Source organism: Simochromis diagramma, unplaced genomic scaffold (assembly GCF_900408965.1).
Source record: "Simochromis diagramma unplaced genomic scaffold, fSimDia1.1 OVJJ01000531.1, whole genome shotgun sequence".
Classification (NCBI taxonomy): Eukaryota; Metazoa; Chordata; class Actinopteri; order Cichliformes; family Cichlidae; genus Simochromis; species Simochromis diagramma.
The window spans coordinates 650,333-670,644 of NW_024387353.1; the positions used below are offsets into that span (position 1 = coordinate 650,333).

At 40.8% G+C, this 20,312-nt stretch overlaps 1 protein-coding gene across 2 annotated transcripts; it reads left to right on the plus strand.

The window, feature by feature from the left end:
* Positions 1-1,815: 1,815 nt before the first annotated feature.
* LOC120718536 (zinc finger protein OZF-like) lies at positions 1,816-9,503 on the plus strand. Of its 2 annotated transcripts, XM_040007074.1 has the most exons (4): positions 1,816-2,527; positions 2,714-2,825; positions 4,200-4,277; positions 7,895-9,503. In XM_040007074.1, the coding sequence occupies exons 3-4, from the start codon at positions 4,226-4,228 to the stop codon at positions 9,151-9,153; spliced, it is 1,311 nt and encodes a 436-aa protein (XP_039863008.1). In that variant the 5' UTR covers positions 1,816-2,527; positions 2,714-2,825; positions 4,200-4,225; the 3' UTR covers positions 9,154-9,503. The 2 variants fall into 2 exon arrangements, with proteins under 2 accessions (XP_039863008.1, XP_039863007.1); XM_040007073.1 differs by lacking the exon at positions 2,714-2,825 and having other exon boundaries at positions 1,820-2,527.
* The last annotated feature ends 10,809 nt before the right edge of the window (positions 9,504-20,312 follow it).

Consider the following 20,312-nt stretch of genomic DNA (forward strand, 5'->3'; position numbering starts at 1 on the left):
AAGAACTGAGGATTTAACAAGGTAAAAAATAAATCCCAGCAATACCCTCAACATATCCACATCCCCACAGTTGTTAGACTATGAGCTGGGGATACAGAAATTTGTGTTTGAAATCCTTGGGGATGCTGTTAAAGCAGATAGGGACCCACAGAAAGACTGACGCAAGGATCAAAGGCCAAATATCTCCACAATCATTCTCCACGGTGCTGATCTGCCAGGAGGTGTCACCACACTGGAGTTCCCTTCACCATCAAGCAGCAACCAAAGGAGCTACAAGTGTATTGTCCTTACTGCTCCAACTCTGAGCACTATGTGACACAGTGAGACAACTTTTGTCAACACACGATATTGGATCATGGATTTTCCAGATATCTGATACGCTGTGAAAATATATGAATAGCTGAAAGAGTTGCCTCTGATCCAGTCAGTTTCAGCTTGTGGTCCTGATTTTCTACTATTGTCCACATCTCATTACCCCAATGGAGCCAGTGCATGTGGTGCCACCAGTTGGACCAGCTACGAGTGGCAGGACCACCCTTTCGATGCTACCTGTCGCACATGTTGTGCGACCTTCGCATTACAAAAACATGTGAATGTTGTAAAAGCACTGTGACTGAAAAAGAGAAGTGCAAATTTAGGGAAATTGTGCCGTAACCACATATTGCGAGGAGTGCTGTTTCCCTGTGATTTTTTCTATCTTTTCTTTGGGAAAAGAAAAATAGTTATAAACTCCTCTCTAAAAACACAGAGCTTAACAGTGAAGTTATGTTTCTGCAGATACCTATAAACACTTTGTCACTGATGTAAGAGGACTGAAAAAAGGTGTAATAGTAAGTAAAACCAAATATGTTAATTGAGTAATTTGATTTATTCTTACATGGAAAATTATTTGCTGGCTTCTTTTTGTGAACAACATTTTCACTTCCAGGTGACTGTTGGTGTAATTTGGCGATGTATAGATAAAACTGAATTGAAACTTCTGCTGTACAGCTCACTAAGGAGTCCTCTCATGGACAGTGTGCAATGACACAAAAGAACAACTTCAATTTCACCATAAGCCTTACTGGAGATCAGTTTGGATATGTAAATGACACTTTTGTACATTAGTCTGAGATCAGTGCTATGAGAGTGACTTTAAGATCACAACCTGATTCGAGACAGAATCTTGGTCCTGGAAATAGCTCTAAGATATCAACTGAATATGCCAAATGAGATGACAGGATCAAGGAACATCAAAGTACCACAGCAAAGAATAAATGCACATATGAAAGAGCAAGTATCACTGCTATGGAGATTTCTTGTTTTGCATACAGACTCAGGACTGCTGGTCTCCTCTTGGCATTTTCTTACATAAATATTTTTGATTTTGAACCTCAGAATTTAGCAGCACAACACTTCAATTCTTTTTTCCATCAAACATTTCATTCAGCCACTGCTCTCCCCAGGTGTGCTGGATTAGATTCAAATGCAGAGTCTTCTGTGCTGGTAAAAGAGGCTCTTTGTGAGTTCATAAATTTAAAAAAAAAAAAGAAAAAAGAAGAAGCTCACGTGAATGTGGTGGCCACAGAAAAGGACCGTACCAAAGAGCACTGCTAAGACAAAGTGATTCGGGCCAGTAAAGCAGTTGCAGAGCAGCTGGTCAGTACTTTTTTTTTCTCCTCTGGAGAGTCTGCAAAATTGCTTTGTGTGATTTCAAAAGATTTTAACATTAGCTGTGTTACTCATTGACTGAAGAGAGTCATACTTCTCCATCTAATAACTCTATTGACAGTCGACAGTACATTTTTAATTGATAATTGATAAATGTTAAACAGTTTTAAATGTTATGCAATGAGTGGGGAGTGGAGTGAGCTGAGCAAAGAAATGAAATCAGTAACTAAAAAAAGGTCAGTGCCAGAAACAGTACGAAGAAGAAAGAACTGACCAGTGGCTTCATAATATTCAATGAAAGTAAGGATGAAATAAACATCTGACTAACAATACATTCTGTAAATTGGGGAAACATGGTAGATGGAAATAAGACTTGTTTTCAATAAGAGACAATAGAACATGTTTTATTTTTCTGTTCCAGTTGGTGGCGGTAATGCTCCAGAAACCTCGGTCGCAAACTGCCATCAAACAAGAAGAAGAAGAAGAAGAAGAAGAAGCTCCCGGCGCGTTTAAACAGCAGAAAGTTCGCTTAAGGAATAAAGAGTATAACCACAGTCATCATACGTGTTGTCTTCCAAGGGGAACTTTAGGTTTTATTTTCAAGCCGGCTATGGCAAAGATCGTGTGGCTGTGCTGAGCTTCCTTTCTGCTTCTCCTCTGGTCTCCGGCAGACCGCATTTCTGTTTCTGATGCGTGTTTGGAAAGATATACGCTCTCGTAGCTCACACAGCTTGTTCTCTCCGCAAGGTAGCCAGTAACATGCTGGGAGGTCAGATAGCCCACTGTCTCTACTAGTCCTACTCCAACTACAAAGCCCACGTGTCTCCTTCTCCGCTGGTGGATCTTTAGGTCGGGGTATTCTGAGAGGGGATCCAGAGTGAGTACATTATAACTACATTGGTTGCTCAACTCTATAACTGTTTACAGGGTTTCTCTCTCTTAGCTATTTTTTTTCGTTTGTTCCTTGTGTTTAACGTCTCGGTTTGTCTGCCTGGAGCTTCCAGCAGCAAGACTTAAATGTTTAATCATTTGAGTTCAGCTATTTGTTTTACTTCTTTTGAAGGTGGTGTACTGAAAATTACGATTATATGAGATGGATAAAATACAGCATAATCCACAATTAATAACAGAATCACCAACCAGTAATACGCCTTGATGCATGCTCAATTATCCAGGTAAGTAAACCCCCAAATTTGATTGTGTTCATCTGGACGTCTTCAGTGGGAGAAACGTTTCGTCAACTTGGATGAGTGACGAAACGTTTCTCCTGCTGAAAACGTCCAGAATAAACTTTCAGAGACCAACCAGTAATGTGTCTTTAAATTGGCACTGTTCTAGTGGCAGCCTGTTGTAGCAGCTCCATGTCTACGTAATGTTCTTTAGTTTCGTTTGCGGTTCTGTCTTTTTCATTTTCTTTCTGTTTAATCTTACTATTTTGTTTTAATTATTTTGCTTTCAATAATTTTGCTTTTTATTTATATATCTCTGTATTTGTCTTAATATTGATCCATCATAACTGTTTCTAGGCTCATTTGTATGAGTGCTTGTTCTTTGTTGCATATTTGCTTCTATGACAACTCAGTTTCACTCTGCGATTAATAGTTTCTCTGAATCTGATTCTAATGTTGGTACTGAATGTATGAGTAAGAATAATTCTATACAATATAGGGCTGCACGATTAATCGTTAGAAAATCGCGATCTCGATTCATACTTATGTGCGATCTCATTTTAAATGACAACGATTTAAAAAAAAAAAAAAAAAAAAAAAAAAAAAGACGACGACGATTGTACCGCATTTTGATCCGGGACGTAATCTGCATGAAAACAAGCGCTCACTCTTCCTGCTCAACAAATGACAAGGGCGGAGCCTTATACCACATGATACAGAAGCTGTGCCGTGTCATGCTAAAATTAGCAGGGAAAAAACAACGGAGAGCAGGTCAGGGATGACAAGAAAGTGACAGGAGAAAATCCGTCCCGGTCAACCACCCAAACATCAATAACGGGAACCTTATACAGCGTTTCCCTATACCCGTCGAACTCCCGCAGGCACAAAGAAATTACGGAGGCTTATCACTTATCACCTGACCAAAGATATGGCTCCCATCAACACTGTGCAAAACGAGGGATTTAGGAGAATGATCAACACCCTAGACAAACGCTACACAGTGCCGTCCCGCAGCTATTTTTCTATTGTTGCACTACCTGCTCTATACACGCAGCGTCGAGCAACGGTGAAGACGGAATTTCAAGCAGTACAACATTTAGCAGCAACGACAAAATGTGAGACATTTGTTGTTTTTATGTTTATTTATTGTTTTTATGTTCAGTCTCAACTGTTACGAAGTTGATGTGCAGTTAATAAGTGCAATAAATATTTATACTGGAAAAGAAAATCGTGAGAGAATCGTGATCTCAATTCTAAGCCAAAAAATCGTGATTCTCATTTTATGCAAAATCGTGCAGCCCTAATACAATACAATGCTCTTAGGTAGTGCCGTACAATAAATCACTGAATAGAAAAATAAAGATCTGTTTGATGACACAGGCGACTGATGGGAGGAGGAGAGTCTGATGGAGGAGCAGCTCAGCCACTGCAGTGAGAAACATCTGTTCTTCATAAAAGGTGACAAAAATAAAATCACCACCACTATTCTACAGACATTAAGCTGCTGTTATTATGATTATTGTTAGTAATAATAACATTTATCCTGCACACACTGGCATCTTGCCAGTTTATACCAAATGTGGGACAAATCATTGCTAAAGAAAAATAATGTAAAGCAACTAGTATTCCTTAATGTTTCTAATCTTTCTTTTGTCACCGAAATACTTCGAAAACATTGCTTCTGTTTAAAAAAATATATATTTGTGGTACATACCCACACTGAATGGAAAAATGAATATCTATTTGATGTCACTTTGAGTCTAAAATATAAGACATAATATATTTTACAGTTATTCATTATTGTTTTCTTTGCCACATAATTCCTTTTATCTCGCTTCATATATTTGACGTATATAGCTATAAAGTAGAAATTAGTAAAATAAATTAGTAAAAGTAAAAACCATTAAATGAGCGTGTGTGTCCAACTTTTGAGTGGAAGCGTACCCTACCGGTCAAAAATGGTAGAACACCCTAATTTCTGGATTTTTTTCAATTGAAAATTATGTAGCTTAGTGTTTCATTGCACTCTGAAACGAAACCATAGTATAAATAATGAGTTGGAGTTAAACAAAGAAATCATGGAATCAATTTATAGGCCTGGCAGATAAAACAGCTGAACACACCTGTTTTATTCTTTATATTCTTCAAAAAGTTCTTTCCATATGTGCTGCACAAGTTCTGCGTGATGAACCAAAGATTTCAAATTTTGATTCATTATACCTTCCAGTCTTCCGTAGTTCAATGGCAGTGTTTCATGGCTCAGGGAAACCTCTTATACTGATTCTTCTTATTCTGATGTCTCAGCATTGGCTTTCTTGCTGCAACTCATCCTATCAAACCTGCAGCTTGAAGTCTTCTATTCACTGTTGCAACTGACACTTGATTACTATGACCACTATTTATGTGCTTGAAGCTTTTGTCCTGTGACTCAGCTGTTACACAACCTGTCAACTCTCAGAAACCTGTCCTGGTATTCAGTTGTGGCTTTGGGTCTGCCAGACCTCTTCCTGTCAGAGTTGTCCCAGTTTCTGAGGGCTTTTGAATGGTGAAGGAAAATGTATTCATTGACCCCTTGACTTTCTTTGCAATTTCTCTCTTCTAGAGTTAACTGCCTTGTTCCTCACCTTTTTTGTGGCAAAACATCACTTTCTGCAGTACAATAATGTTCAACTGATGCTCATAAGGATATCTTACCACAGTGTGTTCCAACACTGCTTTTATGCAGACAGAGCAGTTTGTAAGTAATTCAGAAAGGTTGGAACACTTGTAGGAGTTAGTCGCACCAGGTTTCAAGGCTTGATGATGGGTGGTTTGAAAAAATAAATTTCCCTGATTGAAATGTATTGTAGTTTGAATAACACAATAATGATTAAAGAGCAGGCAAACAGATTCCGCCAAAATATTTAAATATAACGCGCCGACCTGCCATCTGGTGCTGAAAGTCGACATCTCACAGATTCTGAAACTACAGGTTGTATCACTGTCGGACTAAATTCACTGAACCAGAAGCAAAAGAGCATCAAAATTATGCTTCATGTTTGATAAATATTGTCATGAATTCCCTCTTGCATTTGCTGTCTTGCTTCCACCACTAATCACACTTGCTCTACAGCTCTCTCAGTGTAGTTCAAGACTAGTTTGCCATTATAAAAAAAATCAGTTTTTTGCATTATTTGCTTGCTTATCATGCATCAGTCTACCGATGTGTACAGTGTTGCTGCCCATTGTTTTTGTTTGTTTGGTTTTTTTAAAGTGCCATCTGACCAGAAAGCTTAATTTCTGCTCATTTCTACTGAAGAAATTTAAACTTTTACAAACGATGCCAAATTGCAAAATGCGTAGCCATTTCTCTAATAAAACCTCTTCAACATTGCTCTACTTCAGTTCAGCAGCATCAGGTAATGTTCATATGTCGATTCGTGGTTTTCTTCCTTTTTGGATTTACTGGAGAATATTTTCAGGGGGTTATCTGCTATAAAAGTCAGGACTTTTTTACAGAGACCTAAATATAGCACAGGGGGTAAAACATAGCACCAAAAAAATAGATGACCAAAATATTGCACAGAACAAGGAAAGACTAAGATATTGCACATGGGATGGCAGCAACATAGTCAATGAACAGCAGCAAGAGAGTTATTGTATGGAAGAAGTCTGTTCACGTTCTTAGTTTGCATTAAAAGTTTTGACAGCCCACGGGAAGAAGGTGGTTTTTAGTCTATTGGTTTTGCAACTGATGGAGCACCTGATGGATCTTGACTATAAGATAACAGACCTCAAAATAACAATATATACAAATGGTAAATGAATTCAGTCCTAGCCACTTTGTCACACACTGCTAGAATAATACAAGGTTGTTTTTTTTAATGGGGTTTCACACAAATGCAAAGCAGACGTTGATGCATTGCCAAATATGCTTCCAAACCAACTTCCTTCCAAGCAAATGACTAGAAAATAACGACTAACTACTCCTGAAATGTTGGAGGTTTTAGCTCTTCATACAGTAAAGTTACAGGAGAAAAAATGTTCTTTGTTTGTTAAAATAATCCCGTCCGGTACCTCGTGAGAACAATAAATATATAATTTTCTGTTGTAACCCTCAAACTGAATGGTAATGTAATCCACTCATTTTTTGCTTTATCACAAAACTCAAACATTACTACTTCCACGTCTAATCGTTTGTAATGGAGGCAGAGCAAACTGGATCCGCAGTCCGTGCCTGATAGGTTTCTAGCTTAAACCTATTCGCTGGAACGTTCAAGAGAATATACTACACAGCAAAAGCAATACACGAGTAGGCAAAGTTCTTTGTGTTACCTGCCTGGAGCCAAGTGTCGTTCCACCGACTTGACCTCCGTCAGACTCTCAGCCAGTTTCCCAATAGCACTCCTTTTATTGTGGTTACATGAATATGCATAGGTTCATTAACATATGACGTTTCATATAGGTATACATGTGGACAAAGAATACCTTGTGTGTGTGGGGGGGGGGTCAAGATGTGACCCCGTGAAGACTCCCCAAAGCTGGTGCCAGGAGTCTGGCGGTCCATCTAAACAAAAGGCTCTTATACTTAACCAGATACAGAGTAGGTGTCCTTCTATACCATAAATCAGTAAGAGCAGATATGACCTCTCTCCTGACCTTAAGTTGTATGTGCATGCCAGAGTGCTCTGGGAGGCACACAGAAGGATCAAACCTCTACCAACATGACATTGATTATAAGTATATATGAGTAGATACTTCTAAGCATAAATGACAACCAACAATACAAATCTAACAGTGCCCAGCGAATGCTCACAATGCAGGGGGCACAAATTTAGTTGGTGATACCTACCTTGTCACAGGATCAGTGCTGTGCCAATTTGTTACCCCAGTGCAAATCATGGACAAACAGTATCCCACAGTTGTTTGTGTTTTTAAACCCATTTTGCACAGAGACAATTTTTGAAAAATGTATTGATAGCAGTGTTGAATATTCTTACACGGTGTAAAAAAAAACAAAACTATATTCTTTTTTTTTTTGTAGGTTTTGTTGTTCCATAACTGCATGTCACTATTTTGGTTCTTTGTCATCATAGGCAAAAGAAGGAAAAGCAAGCCAAAACCTCAGCACACTGATGACCTAAAGATAACCCACCCAACGCCAACAAGTACAGATAAACCAGCTGTGATCCCTGTGGAAAAGACTTTTACCACTATGAAGCAAGCCAGAAGACACCAGCGCACCGATAGTGGGGACAGAAGCTTTAGATGTGATCGTTGTGGAAAGTCTTTTACTCATAATAGCAGCTTAAAAAGACATCAGCTCATCCATGCTGAAGTTAAACCCTTTAGCTGTGATCGGTGTGGAAAGTCTTTTTCTCAGCATCACAATTTAAAAAAACATCAGCTCATCCACACTGGATTTAAACCATTCAGCTGTGAACAGTGTGGAAAGTCTTTCACTTCCAAAAGTAACTTAAAAGGACATCAGCTCATCCACACTGGATTTAAACCATTCAGCTGTGAACAGTGTGGAAAGGCTTTCACTTCCAAAAGTAACTTAAAAGGACATCAGCTCATCCACACTGGATTTAAACCATTCAGCTGTGAACAGTGTGGGAAGGCTTTTACTCAGGATGGAAGCTTAAAAAAACATCAGCTTATCCACTCTGGTGTTAAACCATTTAGCTGTAATCAGTGTGGAAAGGCTTTTACTCACAAAAGGAACTTTAAAGAACATCAGTTTATCCATGCTGGGGTTAAACCGTTCAGCTGTGATCAGTGTGGAAAGTCTTTTACTCGCAAAAGTCACTTAAAAGAACATCAGCTCATCCATGCTGGAGTTAAACCTTTTAGGTGTGATCAGTGTGGAAACTCCTTTACTCACAAAAGTCACTTAAAAGAACATCAGCTCATCCACACTGGAGTAAAACCTTTTAGGTGTGATCAGTGTGGAAACTGTTTTACTCACAAAAGTCACTTGAAACAACATCAGCTCATCCATGCTGGAATTAAACCATTCAGCTGCAATCAGTGTGGAAAGGCTTTTAATCGCAATAGTCACTTAAAACAACATCTGCTCATCCATGCTGGAGTTAAAGCATTCACCTGTGATCAATGTGGAAAGTCTTTTACTCATAGAAGTCACTTAAAAGCTCATCAGCTAATCCATGCTGGAGTTAAATCATTTGTCTGTGGCCAGTGTGGAAAGTCTTTTACTCATATTAGTAATTTAAGAAAACATCAACTCATCCACACTGGAGTTAAATCTTTTGTCTGTGGCCAGTGTGGAAAATCTTTTACTCATATTAGTAATTTAAGAAAACATCAACTCATCCACACTGGAGTCAAATAATTGTTTTGTGATCACTGTGGAGGCTTTTACTTATATAGACACATTTAAAAAGCACCAGATCATTCACACTGGAATTAAAGCATTTGTGGTCAGTGTAGAAAGTCTAGTTTAATCATCTAAAAAAATAAAGATATCAACCATCTTAAAATTAAAACACTGAAACGTGAATGGGGTGGGAAGTCTTATATCGATAACACAAACTTGTTCAACTGACAAAGTGTCAGTAAATTGAAATATTTAAGGAGTGGGTAGATAAAACATTTATTAGGACAAATCAAAAAGAAAATCGTGAGAGAATCGTGATCTCAATTCTAAGCCAAAAAAATCGTGATTCTCATTTTATGCAAAATCGTGCAGCCCTAGTCAATGGTCATGAGAATTTGCATAATTAAGATTAAGGAACTGACCTCCCAACCCATTGTTCCTTCAGTGGGCTGGTTTCAGTCATTATGCAAATGTACTGTTTATAAGATTGGGAAAACTGCAGTTAGCTGAGACTGAAGAAGTCACTTGGATGAGTGACGAAACGTTTCTCCCACAAAACGCTACGTCCAGATGAACAGAATCAGCTTTTGGAGATTTACTTTCCTGGATGATTAATGCATGAAGAAAAAATATATAATTGTATTATGTAATTGTAATAATATAGATTACTAATGATTACAGGACATCAGACTACTTGTTCATATTGCTTAATAATGTAGAATTATCATATAGAAATAAAAAACTTGAAATTGTGCGCTATTTGAGTATGTTGCCTGCCTACAGCACTAAAGGACTCTGCGAGAGACGCCTATCTCGCCCTAGCAGCACCTGTCCCTCTCCTCCTCTTCAGTTCGCCTCAACATAAGCTCATCATATTCTGTGATATGATTGACCCTAAGGTGTTTGACGAGGTTAGAGGTGTTGCCACAACACCTCACTCTCTTACCCCATGTATCGCAAACCGCGTGTTGGCTGTTCGTGGAGATAAAATATGTCCACACATGACTGTTTACGCTCAGCCATTGTTGTGAGTGTGCATGCCAGGGGCTGCGACACATTTATACAGCCGTATTTCGCATATGATTGTAAAAGGCTGTATAGGAATTTCTTTTATTTATGTATTAATCACATTATTTTATTGTATAATGCCTTGGTGCCACTGGATTTAAACATGTTCCACACTCATACATTAAGACAAATGGTGGGGGTGTAGTAAGGAAGTTGGGGGAAGCAGACCACTCCACAGGAAGAGTTTTTTGTCTCTTCGAGGACTCTGGGAGGTAGCTAGGGAGTGTGAACCTTAAGATGTGAAACAGCTGTGTACTGCTTTTGGTTCCTGAAGAAGGTAGTTAACTGAGAGCCATGCTAGGCTCAGAGAGACTCTACTGACCGTCTGCCCCGCGGTCATGTAGGCTCTCCACAAGCTTGGTTTTCTGTTCTTTGTGTGTTTGGATTAAAGAATGTTAGCTATCGCTCACCACTCGTCTGCAGGCTTTATTTAATGGAAAACTTGAATAAAGTATGTATGTATGTGTATGTATATGTGTGTGTGTGTGTGTCTGTGTGTATGTATGTATATATATATATATATATATATATATATATATATATATATACACACACGCCAGGTCAGGGGGGAGATATCATCACCCCCACCCGCGATTGGGTACATAGCCCCAAGTGCGATAGGAGAAGGATCGTTGAGTGCGAGAGGAACTGACCTGAAAAATAGGATAATGGCCAAGCTTCAAACCTGGATCCCCCGTAGCCGGTTACCAAGATTACGTGAAGTACCCTCAGAAGGTCTGCTAGATGATGTTAATGCAGCACTACGGACGATACCTACAACCACGATTACCGACACTAACAAGCTGATCTACAATACGGCAGCAGTGATCAGTGAGATGCTTGGCTACAAGTTGAACAGCTACAAGGGGCAGTACCCTCCATGGAGAAGGAGGCTAGAGGGCAAGATCAAAGTAGCACGGAGGGAGGTTAGCCAACTAACGGAGTTGCAGAAAGGTGCGACAAAGAAGGTGCATAAGAAATACAGCAAGCTGTCCATACCTGAGGCCTTGGAAACTGCCAAGCAAAGACTCACAGCCTTGGCCAGCCGCTTGAGGAGGTACACCAGAGAGATAGAAGGCAGGAGAATAAACCAGCTGTTCTCCACAGAACCAGCAAAGGTGTACTCTCAGTGGCAAGGGAACAATAATAAGAGAACAGCACCACCAAGGCTGGAGACGGAGCAATACTGGAAGAGCATATGGGAGAAGGACGCAACCCATAACGGCAATGCTCAGTGGCTAGTGGATCTGAGGGCAGACCACAGCGACCTCCCTGAACAGGGTCCAGTAACCATCACAGTGGCAGATATCCAAGAAAGGGTCTCCAGTATGAAGAGTTGGACAGCACCAGGGCCCGACATGGTTCACACCTACTGGCTAAAGAAGCTGACTGCACTCCACGAGCGTCTGGCAGCACAAATGAACCAGCTGCTAGTTAACGAGAGACACCCGGAATGGCTAACCGAAGGTCGGACGGTCCTGATCCCCAAGGACCCCAAGAAGGGACCGGTCCCCTCCAACTACCGACCAATAACCTGCCTCAGTACTACATGGAAGCTCCTGTCAGGCATCATATCGGCTAAGATGAACAGGCACATGGGTCAATACATGAGCGGGACACAGAAAGGAATTGGCAAGAATACCAGAGGCGCAAAACACCAGCTACTGGTAGACAGAACAGTCAGCCGAGACTGCAAGACCAGACTGACCAACCTGTGCACTGCCTGGATTGATTACAAGAAGGCCTATGACTCAATGCCCCACAGCTGGATACTGGAATGCCTAGAATTGTACAAGATCAATGGGACCCTAAGAGCCTTCATCAGGAACTCAATGGGGATGTGGCGTACAACACTAGAGGCCAACTCCAAGCCCATAGCACAAGTCACCATCAAGTGCGGGATCTACCAAGGAGATGCTCTGTCCCCACTGCTGTTCTGCATAGGCCTGAACCCCCTCAGTGAGATCATTAACAAGACTGGCTACGGATACCGACTACGGAACGGAGCAGTTGTCAGCCACCTCCTGTACATGGATGACATCAAGCTGTATGCCAAGAGTGAACAAGACATCGATTCACTGATCCACACTACCAGGTATACAGCAATGACATTGGAATGTCGTTTGGACTGGAGAAGTGTAGTCGGATGGTAACAAAGAGAGGGAAGGTAGTCAGAACTGAGGGGATTGAACTACCAGAAGGCAACATTGCAGACATAGAGGACAGTTACAAGTACCTGGGGATCCCGCAGGCAAATGGGAACCATGAAGAGGCCGCTAGAAAGGCTGCAACCACCAAGTACCTGCAGAGGGTCAGGCAAGTCCTGAGGAGTCAGCTGAATGGTAAGAACAAGATCCGGGCCATCAACACCTACGCCCTGCCCGTGATCAGGTACCCTGCTGGGGTAATAGGCTGGCCAAAGGAGGAGATAGAAGCCACTGACATAAAGACAAGAAAGCTCCTTACCATGCATGGAGGGTTTCACCCCAAGTCCAGCACCCTGAGGCTGTACGCTAAGCGGAAGGAAGGGGGCCAGGGACTGGTGAGTGTCAGCACCACAGTCCAGGATGAGACAACGAACATCCAAGAATACATTGGGAAGATGGCCCCAACTGACCGAGTGCTCAGTGAATACCTCAGGCAGCAGAAACCCAAGAAAGAGGAGGGAGACGAGGAACCATCATGGAAGGACAGGCCCCTGCACGGTATGTACCACCGGCAGATAGAGGAGGTGGCTGATATCCAGAAATCCTACCAGTGGCTGGACAAAGCTGGACTGAAAGACAGCACAGAGGCACTAATCATGGCAGCACAAGAACAAGCTCTGAGTACAAGATCCATAGAGGCTGGGGTCTATCACACCAGGCAAGACCCCAGGTGCAGGCTGTGTAAAGATGCCCCAGAGACAATCCAGCACATAACAGCAGGGTGCAAGATGCTAGCAGGCAAGGCATACATGGAACGCCATAACCAAGTGGCCGGCATAGTGTACAGGAACATCTGTGCCGAGTATAACCTGGAAGTCCCGAGGTCAAAATGGGAGATGCCCCCAAGGGTGGTGGAGAATGACCGAGCTAAGATCCTGTGGGACTTCCAGATACAGACGGACAAAATGGTGGTGGCTAACCAACCAGACATAGTGGTGGTAGACAAACAGAAGAAGATTTTGGTTTTGTATTTTGGTTCTTTGTTATCATAGGGAAAAGAAGGAAAATCATGCTGAAAACTCTGCATACTGATGACATGAACAAAAACCACACAATGGCAGCGAGTACAGACGAACCAGTTGTGATCCCTGTGAAAAAGACTTTTAATACTATGAAGCAAGCCAGAAGACACCAGCGCACTGATAGAGGGGACAGAAGCTTTAGATGTGATCATTGTGGAAAGTCTTTTACTGATAATAGCAGCTTGAAAAGACATCAGCTCATCCACACTGGAGTTAAACCGTTTAGCTGCGACCAGTGTGGGATGGCTTTTACTCAGAGTGGCAGCCTAAAAAGACATCAGCTCATCCACACTGGATTTGAACCATTCAGCTGTGATCAGTGTGGAAAGTCTTTCACTTCCAAAAGTAACTTAACAGCACATCAGCTCATCCATGCTGGATTTAAACCATTCAGCTGTGATCAGTGTGGAATGGCTTTTACTCAGAAAAGTCACTTAAAACATCATCAGCTCATCCACACTGGATTTAAACCATTCAGTTGTGATCAGTGTGGAAAGTGTTTTACTCAGAGTGGCAGCCTAAAAAGACATCAGCTCATCCACACTGGATTTAAACCATTCAACTTTGATCAGCGTGGAAAGTGTTTTACTTAGAATGGCAGCTTAAAAAAACACCAGCGCATCCATGCTGGAGTTAAACCATTAAAGTGTGATCAGTGTGGAAAGTGTTTTACTCATAATGGCAGCTTAAAACAACACCAGCGTATCCATGCTGGAGTTAAACCATTCAAGTGTGCTCAGTGTGGAAAAGATTTTACTCGGAATAGCACGTTGAAACAACATTAGCTCATGCATGCTGGAATTAAACCTTTCAGCTGCGATCAGTGTGGAAAGGCTTTTACTCATATTAGTAGTTTAAATAAACATCAACTCGTACACGCTGGAGTTAAAAGTTTTGGATGTGGCCAGGGTGGAAAGGGATTTACTCAAATCGGTACCTTAAAAAAATCATCAACTGATCCACACTGGAGTTATATAATTTTGTTTGTTATCACCATCCATCCCACCTCACAGGTGTGGCATGTCAAGGTGCTGATTAGACAGCATGAATGTTGCACAGGTGTGCCTTAGACTGCCCACAAAAAACGCCACTCTGAAATATGCAGTTTGATCACACAGCACAATGCTACAGATGTCGCAGCTTTTGAGGGCGCGTGCAATTGGCATGCTGACTGCAGGAATGTCTACCAGAACTGTTGCCTGTGAAATGAATGTTCATTTCTCTGCCGTAAGCCATCTTCAAAGGCATTTCAGAGAATTTGGCAGTACATCCAACCGGCCTCACAATCACAGACTACATGTGACAGCACCGGCCAAGGACCTCCACATCCAGCATGTTCACCTCCAGAATGGCCGACCAGGTGGAGACCAGCCACCCAGACAGTTGCAGCAACAATCGGTTTACATAACCAAAGAGTTTCTGAAGAAACTTTCAGAAACCGTCTCAGGGAAGCTCATCATCATGCTTGTCGTCCTCATCGGGGTCTGGACCTGACTGCAGTTCTTCACTGTGACCAACTTGAGTGGGCAAATGCTCACATTCAATGGCGTCTGGCACTTTGGAGAGTTGTTCTGTTGACAGATGTTTTTAGTGTTCAGGGCAGATGGCAGACAGCTTGTGTTGCATCGTGTGGATGATGTAAACGTTGTGGATTGAGTGGCCCATGGTGGATGTGGGGTTATGGACAATGAACACGAGTGCATTTTATTGTTGGCATTTTGAATACACAGAGATGTGTATGATGCAAATACATTTCTGTTTCTCATCCCTTCTTCTTTGATAACTTCTTAGAATTTTTATTTATTTATTTTTTAATTTATTGAATTTATACGAAAGCAACAGCGATATTTTTCCACTGTTTTTCCATAAATAAATATTATCAATGTAACTAAAGATAATGCAGTATTTGATCCTTTCATTGATTCCATACAGATACATACAGGTCATTTCCTAAAAAAAGGGAAATGTACTATTAATCATTCTATTTCATGTATTTGATTATTTCAGATGTAATTCATATGTTAGAGTAGTAATTGTAAATTACGTCGTGTAATCAAGATGAGAGACCACGGCTATAAAAGCGAAGGTGGATTTGGGAAGTCTGTCGCAGCCATGTCCTGTCCGTATACGCGAGCCACCCATTGCGGAAGGTGCAAGATTGATAAGGAGAGTTTTCAGAATTCAGCGTATATTGCGGGATAGACAGGATCCTTTAGCTCAGCGCGACAGTGTGCTCATAGAGAGATATCGATATTCCCGTGAGGGTATTATTTACCTAACCAACTTGTTGACGAGGGGGTGCAGGACCACCACCCGTCTTTTTTTGCTCTGCCCTTTTTCTTGGTTGCTGTTATAAACAAACAAACAGATTATTTCAGGGTCTCTTTTCAAGAGACTAAAAGCAATATAAGTGATAAATATTACCATTCTGTAGAATATTCTTATATTTCACTTTTACTTGTTCCCATGTTCTAGTGGGTCCTGTTGTGGCTCTAATGTGAAAGAGGATATAATGTAATATAATATAATATAGTGTAATATAATAAATTTACCCTACCGCCTACTGGTGTTGGCCAGAGGGGCCGATGGCGCGATATGGCAGCCTGGCTTCTGTCAGTCTGCCCCAGGGCAGCTGTGGCTGCAACCGTAGCTGCCTCCACCAGTGTGTGAATGTGAGAGTGAATGAATAGTGGCATTGTAAAGCGCTTTGGGTGCCTTGAAAAGCGCTATATAAATCCAATCCATTATTATTATTATGCATGATGTGAGATCCTGAGGACTGTTGTTGTGCCATTTATCCAGGACCATAACTTCATATTACAGCATGATAATGCATGACCCCATATTGCAAGGATCTGTACACAATTCCTTGGAAGCTGAAAACATCCCAGTTCTTGCATGGCCAGCATACTCACCAGACATGTCACCATTAGTTTGGGACGCTCGGCTTAGTGTATATGACAGCATGTTCCACTTCCTGCCAATATTCAGCAACTTTGCGCAAGTATTGAAGAGGAGTGGACCAACATTCCACAGCCCACAATCAACAACCTGATCAACTCTATGCCCATTGCACACCATTTGCCTCACAAGGTGCAACAGATCTGCATTAGATGTGTTGGACCGTGTGAGGAAAATGGTGGCCACACCAGATACTGACTGGTTTTGCGACATCTGTAGCATTGTGCTGTGTGATCAAACTGCATATTTTAGAGTGTCCTTTTATTGTGGACAGTCAAAGGCACACCTGTGCAATATTCCTGCTGTCTAATCAGCACCTTGACAATACCACACCTGTGAGGTGGAATGGATTATCTCAGCAAAGGAGAAGTTCTCACTATCACAGATTTAGACAGATTGGTGAACAATATTTGATAGTAATGGGTCCTTTGAGTGTGTAGAAAATGTTTTAGATCTTTAAGTTCAGCTCATGAAAAATGGGAGCAAAAACAAAAGTGTTGTGTTTATTTTTTTGGTCAGTGTATATAGACACATTTAACAAGCACCAGGTCATTCACACTGGAATTAAACCATTTGTGGTTAGTGTGGAAAGTTTTTTACTGGTTGCATCATCTAAAAAAAATCAAGGTATTAACCATCTTAAAATTAAAACACTGAAACCTGAGTGGGGTGGAAAGTCTTATATCCATAACACAAACTTGTTCAACTGACAAAGTGTCCCTCTGTAACAAAACTGGCAGACCATTGTGACAGTACTCTGAGTTCTTTAAAATATTTTAGCAGCATTTATATATTGATTGTAGCAGTACTTTCTTTGAATTGTTGATATTAATTTTTTACATGTTCTGATTTTAATCAAACTGTCAAATGAAAATCAGCAGAGTCCTTTCATTAACTCTCGATTCTCGTTTCATGAATTTATTGGCTATTTACTAGAACTCTAAGTAAAACTCATGATTAAAAAGCCACTGATGCATCATGGGTTAGAAATTTAGGCATGCATAACAAAAGTAACTGTTCATTTGACACATCATCTGGACCATTTCTCACCAAATGCACCACAGTGGCTTCTCCATATTTTGTACAAGACGATATAGCAGCCTTTAAAGAAAGTGGTGCCAGCACAGTGATTTCGGGCCACACCGGAGTATTTTGCAACACATGGGAGCACTTACTGTGCTCCTGTATTTGGCATCCCAAAACTAGTCAGGAACTTGGAAGCCAGTCGAGTCCTCAATCACTCCCACTACCAGCACTACCAATATTTGCAATTTCTAGTCTTTAGGTTCTCTTGTTATCACTCCCCTGTTTTTCACATTCCATGTTTTGTCAGCCTTTTCTTTAAGTTTGTTTTATTTTCTTCTCCATGTTTGCCCTTCTGTCTCCCCAGTCAGTCTTGATCCCGTCTTTGTTTCTCCCCCTGGCCCATTGTTCAGCCAGTTGTTAGCATTCTTTCTGACAGTGTCTCTCTTCCTGTGTTCGGTGTGTTCGCTTTTGCTTTCCATATCCTGTTAGTCTGTATAACTTACAGCTGCATTCCCTACTATTGTTATCATGTGTGTATTTAAGTCCTGTCTCTTCCTCTGCTCTGTGAATCCTGTGTCCTGCCCTCCACTTAGTACCATCATGACAATACTAACTTGAGACAACTGTATTCTGACATGTCTTCTCTTACTTCTCTTACATTATGGAAAACCACATCAGTTGGCTGTGAGATGCAATGCAGAAGTGATGGAAGCCCCTAACGTCCACACGAATGACCCATGTGGCTTTAAGGGGTTTGCATAGATGTGTGTGCAGGCACTACTGGTAATGCTTGAGCAGCTTGGAAAGAGTGGCCATCTTGAGCTTTAGTGTTGGTCACATATAATGAGGTTGCTTCTTAAGCTATCATAAGATAGAACTGAGTTCGAGAGATAACTGTACTGTGGGTTCTTTTTATGAGAGAAGACAAATGTGCTCCAATTAGAATTTTTCACAATTTATTATCAAAATAATTAGAATTTCAAATTAGTTTTACATGGTGCCATGGACCTCCTTTCACTGGCTGAGGGACAATTGGCTGTTGCACACAGGCAGTAAACACTTTTTTTATTATGTGTGATAAAGAGTCTACTAAGGTGAAAAAATTATTTCTTCTTCTATAATTTTCTCCTTATTTGGAGATGACCCTTTTACAAGCAACGCTGCTGTTACCATTAAAAATGCCTCTTGTGTTCCAGTCTAGGCTGTAGATTTAAAGACAGGGGAAGAGTGCATTAAATAAGAGCAGATTTATGGCTGAGGCCACATTGCTGTGAGGGCGTCCTCTCAATGTTTATGTTTGCCAGTGAATCCAAGACTATTCTACAATACACTGTTTAGAGTAAAAGACAAAATACAAATATGTGATGGTAATTATGAGATATAAGCCTTAAAGGTAAAAATAAATCCCAGCAATACCCTCAACATATCCACATCCCTACTTTTGCACAGTTGTTAGACTATGAGCTGGGGACACAGAAATCTGTGTTTGAAATCCTTAGAGATGCTGTTAAAGCAGATAGGGACCCACAGAAAGACTGACGCAAGGATCAAAGGCCAAATATCTCCACAATCATTCTCCACAGTGCTGATCTCCCAGGAGGTGTCACCACACTGGAGTTCCCTTCACCATCAAGCAGCAACCACAGGAGCTACAAGTGTATTGTCCTTACTGCTCCAACTCTGAGCACTATGTGACACAGTGAGACAACTATTGTCAACACACGATATTGGATCATGGATTTTCCAGATATCTGATACCCTGTGAAAATATATGAATAGCTGAAAGAGTTGCCTCTGATCCAGTCAGTTTCAGCTTGTGGTCCTGACTTTCTACTATTGTCCACATCTCATTACCCCAATGGAGCCAGTGCATGTGGTGCCACCAGTTGGACCAGCTACGAGTGGCAGGACCACCCTTTTGATAATACCTGTTGCATATGTTGTGCAACCTTCACGTTAAAAAAACATGTGACTGTTGTAAAAGCACTGTGACTGAAAAAGAGAAGTGCAAATTTAGGGAAATTGTGAAGGAACCACATAACCATATATATTGCGAGGATGACAGGATGGCAAAAAATGTACTTTAAAATGAGCTTTTCTTTTTTATTTGGAACATTAAAGTACCACAGCAAGGAATAAATGCACATATGAAAGAGCAAGTATTACTGCTATGGAAATTTCTTGTTTTGCATGCAGACTCAGGACAGCTGCTGAGTTTGCATGCAGACTCAGGACTGCTGGTCTCTTCTTGGCATTTTCTTACATAAATATTTGTGACTTTGAACCTCAGAATTTAGCAGCACAACACTTTCATTCTTTTTTCCATGAAACATTTTATTCAGCCACTGCTCTCCCCAGGTGTGCTGGATTACATCCAAATGCAGAGTCTTCTGTGCTGGAGAGTAAAAGTGGGTCTTTGTGAGTACATAGCATTTTTTTCTCTGGAGAGTCTGCAAAATTGCTTTGTGTGATTTCAAAAGCTTTTAACATTAGCTGTGTTACTCATTGTCTGAAGAGAGGCCTACCTCTCCATCTAATAACTCTATTGACAGTTGACAGTACATTTTTAATTGATTATTGATACATGTTAAATCGTTTTGAATGGCATGCAGTGTCTAGTTTTGAGTAAGTGGAAGAGCAAAGAAATGAAATCAGTAACTAAAAAAAGGTCAGTGGGAGATAGCAGAAACAGTACGAAGAAGAAAGAACTGACCGGTGGCTTCATAACATTCAAAAAAAGAAAGGATGAAATAAACATCTGAAAGGTTTAACAATACATTCTTTAAATTGGGGAAACATGGTAGATGGAAATGACACTTTTGTTTTCAATAAGAGACAATAGAACATGTTTTATTTTTCTGTTCCAGTTGGTGGCGGTAATGCTCCAGAA